A 12,425-nucleotide genomic window follows, 5' to 3' on the forward strand; every position below is an offset into this window, starting at 1 on the left:
TGTTGACTTATTTCTAGGTGATCTTTTCTGTTTCATGGTTCTGTGGTTTTGATTACTATGGTTTTGTAATTTGACTTTAAATCAAGAATGTGATACTTCCAATATTTTTCTTCTTGCTCAAGAGTTTAGATACTCAGATTTTCCATAGTTCCATATAACCTTCAGGGTCTTATTTCTAGTAAAAATACCATCAGTGCTATGGTGGTTTGAATGAGATGTGTCCCTCCTAGGCTCAGGCATTAGAACACTTAGTTCCCAGTTGGTGGTGCTGTTTGGGAGGGTTAGGTGCCTGGGCCTTGCTGGAAGTATGTCCCTGGAGGTCAGGCATTCAGAGTACAGCCCCACCGGTTTGTTTTCTGTTTCATGCTTCAGTTGAGATCTCTCAGCTTCCTGTTCCTGTCGCCATGCCTGCCGCTTGCTGCCATGCCTCCCCACCCTGGCCTTGTGTCCCTTTGGAACCATGAACCAGAATAAACATACTTTCTGTAAGTTGCTTTTCGCAATGGTGTTTTATCACAGCGACACAACAGTAACTAATTCTTGTGTTGGTGCCAAGAGTGGACTGTTGCTCTGAAGAACCTGTCATCCCCCCACCGCCCCCATCCGGGGAATGTGGAAGGCTTTGGAACTTAGGACTAGAAAAGTGATTGGATGCTGTAAGCAGAGCTGGATGGGCCAGCCTAGTGGAGTCCTGAATGACAGAGGTGCTGAGAGCTAGGCGGACTGTGAAGGGATGCCGGGCTCAGGAGATTACAGAGGGAAGCAAAGGCGTTCACAGTAACTTGGCTCAAGACCATTCCTGTGATACTCTAGCAAAGACTCCGGATGCCTTCTGTCCCTGGGAGAACTTGCTTGAGGCTTAAATTTAAAAAAAAAAGAGTAATTTCTTTTTCTTTCTTTCTTTCTTTTTTTTTTTTTTTTTTTTTTTTTTTTTTTTTTTTTTTTTTTTTTTTTTTTTTTTTTTTTTTGTTTGTTTTTTTTGGTTTTTCGAGACAGGGTTTCTCTGTGTAGCTTTGGGCCTTTCCTGGAACTCGCTTTGGAGACCAGACTGGCCTCGAACTCACAGAGATCCGCCTGGCTCTGCCTCCCGAGTGCTGGGATTAAAGGCGTGCGCCACCACCGCCCGGCAGGAGTAATTTCTTTAGTGGAGGAAATTTCAGGACTATTTAGTGTTGAGTTTGCGCTTCTGCAAGTGTACAGTGAAAAGAGCAGTGGGCAGAAGGAAGTAGAAATGTGCCCCTTGAAGAGAAAGTCAGCACTGGGAAGCTCAATGTTTTCTAGTCAATTACATCAGTACTGACCTGACTACAAGTAGAGTTCTGAACATAGTAAAGAATTTGATCCTTTCTGGGGTGACTGACCATTAACATGCATGTATTAATTATCTTTAACAATTTGCAATGTTAGAAATTTTTATAGGATTAGAATTTGCAGCTTTATCTCTATTATGTCTGGGCCTTAAAAAAATAACAGTTTCTGAACTGAGGCTCTTGGTATCAAAATCAAACTTTAAATAATTAGTACAGTCCACAGGGAGTCTGGCGACTTTACCCTGCTGGTCCTTTCATAGTGCACCATTGCAGAATGTAACAGTTGCTTACATGATGCAGCGATCGAAATAGCTAAAGCTTAACAAAGTTAGCAAAGAGAAGGAGGCTCTGTGTACATTCTTCAGCCTGAATAGACCTCAGGTAAGGAGAGACAGTCTCTAAGCCAGTGGTTCCCAACCTCCCAAATGCTGTGACCCTTCAACATAGTTCCCATGTTGTGCTGACCCCCAACCATAAAATTATTTCATTACTACTTCATAACTGTAATTTTGCCACTGTTATGAATTGTAATGAGAACATCCAATGTGCAGATGGTCCTAGGCTACCCCTGTGGAAGGGTCTTTCAGCACCCAGAAAGTCATGACCCATGGGTTGAGAACCACTGCTCCAAGCACTTGCCAGTCTGCTCTTTGTCCTGCCCCATTATAAGATAGGAATATACCAGGTGCTTGTGTTCATGTTTGGCACACACAGCTGTGGCCCTAACTCTTTAGCCTTTTATATATGTATGTATATATGTATTTGTTTATTTTTTAAGATCACATGTTAATAATATAAAACATTTTCTAAACTTAAAAGTCCCAAACCTTATAAATTTGAACATTTTCAAAGCTCTTCTTTAAAAAAACATCCAGGTTTTTTTTCTTAATTTTTTTCTGTTAAACTACACAGTTTCCTCTTAAGAAAGTTTAAAATCTTTCAACTGTGTGTTCTTGTAATATCAAAAAATAAAGTACCTTTTCTACTTCAAGATACAGGGCACAAACATAATCTGCATAAAATAAATCCAAGCTCTAAAAATGCAAACAGTTCAATGCTCAACATCTGGGAGTCATTCATAATCCCCTGGGTTTTTCCAAGGGGCTTGGGTCTCCTCTCTGACCCCATTCTCAGCAGCATATAGATAGCCTGCCTTCTAGGTCCCAGCCAGCTCCATTCCATTGTGCCTGGTGTTTCTGGTGACTATCACATGGTACTGGCATCTCCAAAACTGCCAGAGTCCTTCTCCTGGGCTCTCTTTAGGACAAGCCTCAGCTGTTCCCCGTGACTCCTCCATGTCTTTAAAATGAACACCACCTGGGTGACTCTTATTGTTGGTTTTAAACTCAGCGCTTTTACCATTCGAGAAAGGTCAGAGGCACTATAAAACCTCTGTATCAGAGTTTTATTGGTGGGGGAATAGAAGAGAGTGGCCATGCCTGGGGCAGAGACACGAGCAGGGGAGTGCGGTGCAGAGTGGGAGGGGAAGAGAGCAGAAGAGAGGAGAGCAGTCTGTGACCGGCTTTTTAAGGATTCCCCTGCACATGTGCACGTGGGCTTACGGAGCTACACATGTGCTGATTGTGTGACCACGCCATACACAGCACATAATCATGCAACACACTGACAGCGTGAGACCTTTTGCTTAGCTACTGAACTAACTGTGCCTGTGCGGTCATATAGCCGGAGTGGCAGAATCCTAACATTCCAGCATCTTGCTTATTATAAAAAAGTGGGTGAACAGGAAGAGGGGCATTGATTCTCCTGGAAAAAACTGCTTCCAGCTGACTTGGTGGGTGTCAGCTGATTCTTGGGGGGAAACAACCTAGATGCCCTTCAACTGAAGAATGGATAAAGAAAATGTGGTACATATACACAATGGAGTACTACTCAGCAGAGAAAAACAATGACATCATGAGGTTTGCAGGCAAATGGATGGAGCTAGAAAAAATAATCCTGAGTGAGGTAACCCAGACTCAGAAAGACAAACATGGTATGTACTCACTCATAAGTGGATACTAGATATAAAGCAAAAGATAACCAGACTGCTCCTCACAACTCCAGTGCAGCTACCTAGTAAAGAGGACCCTAAGAAAGACATAGGGATCGCCCAAAGACAGAGAAATGGATGAGATCTACATGAGCAAACTGTGGGTGGGGGCCCGATTTGGAGCAAGTTTTAATTAAATACTGGTCAGGATGATGGACTCTGGCCAGGACCATTCTGGGGTTGCCAGAAAATGACAATGAGTCACATTTTTGCTGAGGCTGATAAAGGCAAACCCATAAGGCCATCTTATTTCCAACCAGGTCCAATCAGGGGCAAGCATACATCCTGACCTATTTCCTGCCTATGTACCTCCTTCCTTCATGTGATCAAGCACATCCCATGCAGTTGGGTCAAACAAACTGTTTAGGGAGTGAAAACACATGGCTTGTTATCTCCTATAGACAATAGCCTCCAGCATTTCAGGAAGTATCTGCTCTTGGGCAAGGGACTTACAGGTTAGAGGCATTTTTGTTTTATGGATCTCTTAGGCTCGGCAGTTAAAACTTAAAACATAACTTTGGCTCTCACATGTCCTTCTCAAACAGCCAAAACTGGCAGTATCACCCACATAGTGCTGGCTTTAGGGGCTTGAGAATGAAGGGGTCATGGATTCTTCTGCTGAGGTGTCCAGAGAGCTGCTGAGGACAGGCAGCGTGTGGCATTGGAGTCCCTGCATGGAGGCCCTGAGAGGGCAAGAGGCTGTGAGAGGACACTGTGTGAGATGTGAAAGTGAGGCCTGATTTGCAGTCAGAAACCGCAAGATGTTGGAAATGCTAGTCCCATGCAACATCTACCAAGAAGAGCTACGCCCCGGAAATAGAGCTGCTCAAGACAGATGGGTGTAGCAGGGACAGAGCCGTCTAAGCCCCTGAAGTCCAGGGTCAGACATGGAGCTACAGGACTTGGTGTTGAGCCCGCTGGGCTTTGACCGTTCTTAGGCCTGGCGTTTGCTGGCTCTGCCCCCCCATCCTTCCCTTTTACAACTGGAACGCACGTTCCGTTCCACCGTTTCGGGAATACGTGATCTGCTTTTTGACTCTACAGAGGGTTACAATTAACAGATTGCCTTGAGTCTCAGAAGATAGATACTTTGGACTTTTAAATAGTTTTTAAAATGTTAAAGACTATGGGGACTTTTGAAGTTGGACCGAGTGCATTTTGTGGTATGATGTGCCCGTGAGCCTATGGGGGCCAGCAAGTGGAATGTGGTGGTTTGAATGAGAAATGACCTCATAAGCTCAGGTATTTGACCACTTGGTTCCCGTCAGGGACTCTGTTCAGGGAGGTGTAAGTGGTCCAGAGTCGCTGGAGGAAGCACATCACTTGGGGTGGGCGTCGAGATTATTTGGCCTCACCCTACTTTCGGTTCATTCTCTGTGCGCGTTGTTGAAATGTAGCCGCAGCGTCCTGCTCTGTTACCATGCCTACTGCTTGCTGCCGCCTCCCCACCATGGACTCTTATCCCACTGGAACCATAAGCCCAAATAAGCCCAAGTCACTTCTGGTCACGGTGTTGTATCCCAGCAGCAGAACAGTAACCAGTACAGGTACTTTTATGGGATTTCATTGGTTGCTTTGAATAAGATGGATGGCTTAACAGTGCTAATTCTTCCAACCCCTAAACATAGGTTTACACACATCATTTTTAACATCTTTCATTAATTTTTATAGTCTTTAGTCTACAGATATCCTATTTAATTGCTTATGATGCTCTTGAATTGGAATTCTTTTCATATTTCTTTTTTGTTTCTCATTTGTTGTTAGTGTATATAGAAATGTGCTGATATTTATGTTAGGTTTTATTATGTAAATTTACTGTCTTAGTTACTTTTCTATTTCTTGAAAAGACATCATGACCAAGGCAGCTTATAAAAGAAAGCATCTAATTAGGGGCTTGCTTACAGTTTCAGAGGGTGAGCCCATGACCATCATGGCTGGAAGCAGGCAGGCAGGCAGACATGGAGGAGCAGTAATTGAGATCTTACATCTGATCCACAAGCAGAAGACAGAGAGAAAGAAACTGGATCTGCCATAGGGTTTTGAAACCTCAAAGCGCACCTGCCCCCGTGACATACCTCCTTCAATAAGGCCATACCTAATCTTTCCTAAACAGTTCCACCAACTTGGAAACCAAACATTCAAATATATGAGTCTCTGGGGGGATCTATTCTCATTTAAACCACATTTACTAAACTTATTACTTTGACCGTTTTATTTGTTTAAATTAGCACTTACTGTTATAGATTGATTTCATGATGATACTTTATGCATTCTTTTGTTGGTCCCTTCTTCTCCTGCTCTCCACCTCTCATTAGCTGTCTCCTGTCCTTTCCTGCCCCACGTGACCCCCCCCCCCCGCTTTTATACCACATGTATTCAATTACCTTCCTTCTCTTTCCTCTCTAAACCTTCCTCTAAGGTCGCCTTTTTACTGTTGTTGCCTATGCTCCCTCCAAATATAGTAACTACAATCTAGGATCCTCATACAGGAGGAAATATGGGGGTTTTGTCTATTGTGAAGCATTATTCCCGGGAGACATGAACGAATATCTGTTCACATCAGATAGGGAATTGATGACAGACCAGAGTATAGATATCACCAAAGTCCAAATTGGTGAACCACTGAGTTTATTTGGGTTATTTGCAAGAATTTGGGTGAAAGTTTACTTACAGTAGCATGGATGACTCAAAGGCATTTGCCTCACAAAAAGTTCACCCCAACACCATGATGACTCGTAAAAGTTCAAGTCGCAAACCTGTCTACTTAACCTGCAGACAACTCTTCATATCAGAGTCTCCACTCCTCAGCAGTCCTTACCACTTAAATAAGGAAGAGGGGACTTCTGAATCTGGTAAGTTTCAGGAACTTCCTGGGACTTGTGAGTTGTCTGCTTCCTGGATGTTAAGGTGTCTTCCTTTAGCACTTCTTAAGACTTAAGAAGTTGTCCTGGGAGATAGAATGCTTCAATTCAGAGAAGATTGTATTTCTGAGCTTGACATACTTTATTATAATAATTTTCCTACAAATGTTGTGATTTCATTTTTGTTTGTGGCTGAATAAAATCCTGTTATGTCTATGTACCTAATTTTCTTTAGCCTATTTTAGTTAATGGATATTTAAGATGGTTCCATTCCTCACAATTGTGAATAGTGTGGCAGTAAACATGTGTGTGCAGATATCTGTCTGATAGGATGTGGAATCCTTTGAGTGTATGCCCAGGAGTATCACAGCTAGGTCTTAGGGTAATTTTATTTTTAGTCTTTTGAGCAACCTTTACACTAGTTTCCTTGGTGGCTGCACAGTTTTACATTCCTACCAGTGGTTTATCTTTTCTGGCATCCTCTCCAGAATTTGTTATTTGTGTTTCTTTGGTGGCTAAAACGTTGAAGAGCTTTAAAGGTGTTATTAGCTGTTTATGTTCTTTTCAGAAATCTCAATTCAGTTTATTAGCCCATTTATTGACTGGAAGGTTTCAGGCTTGTGTATTTAATTTTTGCAGTTCTTTATGTATTCTAAATGTTAGCTCTGAAGTACAACTGGCCCAGACTTCCTCCATCCTGTGGTTGTGTGCTCACTCTGTTGGTGGTTTCTTTGGCTGTGCAGGAACTTGCTAATTTCATGTAATTCCATTGTCAGTTCTTGGAGTTATCTCCTATGCTATTTGAGCTCTTTTAAAAGGTCCTGGCCGGTGTCTGGCTGGTGTCTCTGTGTGCCCTGTGTTTTTCTCTGGCAGCTTTCCTGTCGCCTTAGCTGTAGCCCAGGCTTCCAGTGAGCTGCACTGCCATTTTCAGTTGATTCTAGGAATTTTAAAAATTCCCTCTCTGCTTTATTCAGTGGCTCGCTGTTCACTCAAAAGTGTGTTTTTCAGGGACTGTGGATGTTGGCAGAGTGCTTGCCTATTCCACACAAAGCCCTGGGTTTGACCCTCAGAATTAAATAAATCAATTAAATAAGGACGGCGCATCATTCAGTCTCTGAGTGTTGGCTTAGTTTCTGTGTTTCTTTTGCTGTTCAGTATAGTATGATGCTTTGTTAGGAAGTTTTTCAATTTTATTAAGGCTTGCTTTGTGGCCTATAATTTGATTTTAGAGATTTTATCTGCCACTGAGAAGTACTTGTTTCCTGTCACTTGGCTGAGATATCCTAAGGCTATCACTTGAGCTGTGGCATACTTTAGCTCTGACATTTCTTGGCTGATTTTGGAGGGGTCTGGAGGACCCACCCAAGGATGAGAGTGGGGTATTGAAGTCCCCCACTGTTATGGTCAGGGTGTATCTGACCTTGCATGTCCTGTGTGTTTGTTGTGTAGAACTCAGAGTCCTAAAATTCAGAGCCTAGATAGTTCCCATTGTTTTCTACCTCCTCGATGAGTTCTTCCTTGGTGAACATGGGGAAGGCGTCTCCGTCTCCTCTGATGAGGTTTGGTTTCCGTGGGCAGATAAGGCTGGGGACCCTTCTGCTGTGTAGTGTCGCAGTCACGTGCGTTCCTCGTGTTCATCCACTGTTGTCACGGTCTGTGCCTACTCCCAGCAGCAGGTGAGTCCGGGAAATGTGGCTCTTGTTTGTATAATGATGTAGACGGAATGAAGAGGTTTGTTATATAAGAAAAATGGGAACTTAACTAAAGCCACCAGCGTCTGCCACACGGTCTCAGCTCCCGCCTTTTCGTTTTCCCTTGGGTGACTTTAATTTCTCAGTCATTAATGCATAAGTTCCCAAACCAGACAGAACCAAAGGTTTGCTGGGAAGAGTCTCTGTCTACGCGGTCCCCCTCACCACGGGGCCTGACGCCTCATTAACCAGCTATCGGCTTCTTCGTGGAAATATGAGTAAAGATAAATATGTATTCCTCCTCTTCCCCCTCTTAAACAAAGCACCTGCCTTACATACCTTGCTTCCTGGAGTAGGACAAGAAGATCAGCCGAGGGGAGGGGTCCACGGACAGGCTGGGATGGAGCAGGGGCACGCAGGTGCCCCGAGCGCTGCCCACCCAGGCTCTCGCTTTGTGCTTTGGTTACACTGACATCCACTTTACAATAATTGGTTAGAAACCACCTTTGTGACTTATATACCGTCATGTGATTTCTCACAATAAGAATGTTTTTAAAAGTGTATCCTGAGAATTGACTTAAATGAATCGAATTTAAGATGCCCTTTCACAATTTTATTTATCCCGTTTCAGTTTTGATAAAGCTGTTTAATGGGGGAAAAATGACCTAGAAAGTTCTTTTCTTAACCTAAATAATCATATCTGTGTCTTGTTATAAGGTTCATTACCATGGTACCCAGATAAATTAATAGATTCCATCTGAGAAAAAAAAATAGAGAGAGTTAAAAGCAAGTGTTCACTTTTTACTTTGTGTGACCTGTACTGTGGTTTAAAGTTCTCTTCAGTGTGCCACATGACACTTCTGGGAACTAAGCCTGAAGTATTTCCCTCTGTCCTGTTTCTTGACTCTCATTTCTCATCAGGACAGCAGCTTAACAAAACCATGCTCCTTGCTAACATGTGTCTTTGTTAGTAACAGAAATGCTGTCCAGGTCTCTCCTGGATCTGACAGGTTTATAGGGCAAAGGGAATGTGACCACTAAAGAGTATGATGTCCCCAGGCATGCAGCAGCCAGATCAATAAAAAGCAAAATAGAGAAAATATAATATACCCAGACTCTGGCATGTTCATGCCTATGTAAAATTTTGCATATGCTCTTATTTTAAAATGTGTTGCTATTCCTTTTTTCATTTTATTTATGTATTCTATGTGTGATGGGGATACACGTGTCTCACAGTGTGCATGCAGAGGGCAGAGGACAGTTTGCAGGAGCTGGTTCTCTCCTTCCACCAGGTGGGTCTCCAGGGTTGAGCACATCCGGCCCTGCAATAGGCATTTTTCCCCATTAGCCCTCTCGCCAACACCTGTTTGCTCTTGTTAATGCCATCTCTTGGCATCCTGTCAGGTCAGAAGAATACTCCCAGGCACGTAATTAGTGACTGAATGTTGGGGATGGTGGTGACACTTGATCCCTTCACACTCTCCTCATCATGCTTCTTAGTTCACTCTGACTCCTGAACACACCCAGGTATACAGTGTAATTTTATGTGAGGGACAAAGCCTTTGATCAGCAGCAAAATCTTCCATCAGCTCCTTTCACAAAATGTGACTCATTTCCAGCGCTACAGTGTGGGTTTCTAAGCCACTGAACATTCTGTAGTTGAAACATAGAAGTTACATAATGTATTGGCAGCAGTGGGGGTCTGTTCCGTCTCTGGTCTCTTTGATGTTGATGAAGGAATGGAGCCGGGCAGGGTGGTTAGACTGCTGTGGGCTTTGGGAATTTTTTTATCTGTTTCCTATCTTTTGCTTTTACTTATACACTTGTGTTTTAATACAGGTACAGCCTGACTATTTGGACCGGAAAAGATGACAGTTATACCACTGATGATTTACTTTATATTCGAGACTACTTTAATAAAACCCAAGTTTTCTATGATATTCTGGAACCACAAAACCATGAATTTAAACGCGCCATTGGGATTCCAGTCTCTCTTTAAGAATATAAGAATACACTTCTTCTGAATCATTTTCTTTTTTGGTTTGAGAATCTTTCTCTGTTTTTGTCTGAATTAATTGCTGTATTAATTGCGATTATTGGTTTATGCTAAATTTATCCAATCAAAAATGCTTATTGTGTACTTATTCTATCCTTATAATGTCTTCATGTCTGTACGTGGCTGAAATATTTTACCAGCTGCAATAAAGTTGTTTTCAAATTATAGTAAAAATGTTCAAGCCAGGTGTGGTAGCACATGCTTATAACCCTAGGACTTGGGAGCCTGAGGCAGGAAGATCAAGAGTTCAAGGCCAGCCTGGACTATATTGTGATACCCTATCTCAAAGACAACATTTTGTAACTTCTCTATAATCATCACACATTAATTTTGTAAAAAAAAAAAAAAAATTAATAAATTAACTACTTTTTGATGAAATTAGAAGCATGATATATTTGTCCAAAATGAAGTACTTTCTATCTGACCCTTAACCATTTTCTTAAAAAGTTTTGCTACGTTTATTCGTTTATGTTTTGTATGCATACGTATGTGAGTGTGCCATGGTGCACATGTAGAGGCCAGAGGAAAACTTGGAGGACAAGGTTCTCTTCCACCATGTGTGTCCTGGAGATCAAATCAGGTTATTAGGCCTGGTAGCAAGCACCTTGCTGCCGGGCCCTCTTTCCGGCCTAATAGTCTTAAAACAATAGTATGTGATGATTAAGTAACATTCAGGAAGCTGCCACTTAGACCAAGACATAAAGGAATTATGTGCTGTTCTGAGAAACGAAAGTACACACAGAGAGTTGTGGGATTTCTCCTACTGCGAAGTGTATTCTGAATGGTTAACTTGTGTGGGCAAATAACTGCACTCACTTCTTCACACCACACACATGACTGAAGGGCACCTTTGGCCTAAACGTAAAAGCTGAATTTAGAAGGCATTTGGCAGCGAGTGTAAAGACCTCGTGCTTCTGAGGTGGGCAGGAAGTACTAACTCTAAAAGAAAATGCAGATAAACGGACTTGAACAAGCTTCTCATCCAAAGACGCCATTGAGATGGCTCAGTAGTTAAGGGCACTGGCTGCTTTTCCACAGGACTCGAAGTTCAACTGTGGGCACCCTCGTGGTGGCTCACAGCCATCTGAAACGCCAGATCTACAGAATGCAACGCCCTCTTCTGGTCTCCTTGACTAAATGCACTCATGCAGTGCACAGACACATGCAGGGAAGCACCCATACACATAAAATAAGAGTAAATCCTGAAAAAAAGGCACCACTGGAGCATGGCTGAGAAAGGGCTACTGTTTTATGTGAAGTATGCCTATAAACTGGTAAAAAGCCAAAAGCTTGAATTAAAAATAAGAAAAAAACATTAACAGATGCACCACAAAATAAAATATCCATACACCCAAAGCAAGTTTTCCAGAAAAGGTTCTGGACAGTATTGCCACTCATCCAGGAAAGGCAATTTAAGCCACAGTGAGATACCAGTGCATACATCCCAGAACAGCTCACACTAGAAGGACTAACAACTTGTGTGTGGGGGGGGGGGGGGGGCATTCCCACAGTTTCCAATAAAGACATTATCTCTGCCCTAGGATCCAGCTATTGTGTCCTTAAACGTGAACTCAGGAGTTCCCATGTTCACAGAAAAGACTTGTGATAGAATGATGCTAACAGTTATATTCTCAGACCCTAATTAAAAACAACACATTTCCACCAGCAAGAGAACTGCTAAATATAACGAGGTTACTACACAGCGCTAAAAAAAAAAAGTTTGAACTACTCAATTCGTGTTGTAAGGATAAGAGTAAACAGTGCAGAGGAATGAGGACAGCTGAGCACACACTATCTGGATCTATTTGTACAAAGTCCAAGGGTACGGTCTTAGTGTTCTGTTGCTGTGAGGAGACACCATGACCACGGCAACCTTTAAAAAGGGACACTTACAGCTTCAGAGGTTCAGTCCATTACCATCAGGGAGGGAAGCATGGTAACATGCAGGCAGACATGGTCATCCGCAGGCAACAGGGAGTGAGCTGTATGCCACAGTGAGCATAACTTGAGTGTAAGAGACCTCAAAGCCTGCCCCCCACAATGACACACTTCCTCCAACAAGGCCACACCTCCTAATAATGCCACTCCCTATGAGGGCCATTTTCTTTCAAACCACCACAAGTACCCAGAACTAATACATGGCAACAGAGGTCAGAATGGCGGGTTACTCATGGGCTTAGAGTACTGGATGGGCAGTGGGATGGTTTGGGGAAGTGATGAAAATGTAGTTGTGCCAACGTGCGTATTTGAAAGGAATATGTGGCAAGGAATAACTTGTACATTTTACTGTGTTGTAAGTTATACATATCAATCCTTGATAGTATTTTCACAGACATGATATACAGAAATTCATAGGATGCTAACAGACACTGAAAAGCCAGCCTCTGCAGCCTTGGTTAATGTGGAAGGATGTTGTGGTTGCAAAGCAGTATTATGGGATGGTATTATATGTGAAGC

General features: G+C 42.6%; 1 protein-coding gene across 6 annotated transcripts in view; it reads left to right on the forward strand.

Moving 5' to 3' along the window:
* Positions 1-10,349, forward strand: part of Fam151b (family with sequence similarity 151 member B) — a 39,143-nt gene extending 28,794 nt beyond the window's left edge. For 4 of the 6 annotated variants that reach the window (XM_037209505.1, XM_037209506.1, XM_037209507.1 and 1 more), the window contains one exon: positions 9,752-10,349. In XM_037209505.1, the coding sequence (XP_037065400.1) occupies positions 9,752-9,911 (160 nt within the window). In that variant the 3' untranslated portion in view covers positions 9,912-10,349. The remainder of the gene's footprint in view (positions 1-9,751) is intronic. The other 2 variants (XM_028855967.2, XM_028855969.2) reach the window with 2 other exon arrangements.
* The last annotated feature ends 2,076 nt before the right edge of the window (positions 10,350-12,425 follow it).

The sequence above is a fragment of the Peromyscus leucopus genome, chromosome 11 (genome assembly GCF_004664715.2).
Source record: "Peromyscus leucopus breed LL Stock chromosome 11, UCI_PerLeu_2.1, whole genome shotgun sequence".
NCBI classification, from domain to species: Eukaryota; Metazoa; Chordata; class Mammalia; order Rodentia; family Cricetidae; genus Peromyscus; species Peromyscus leucopus.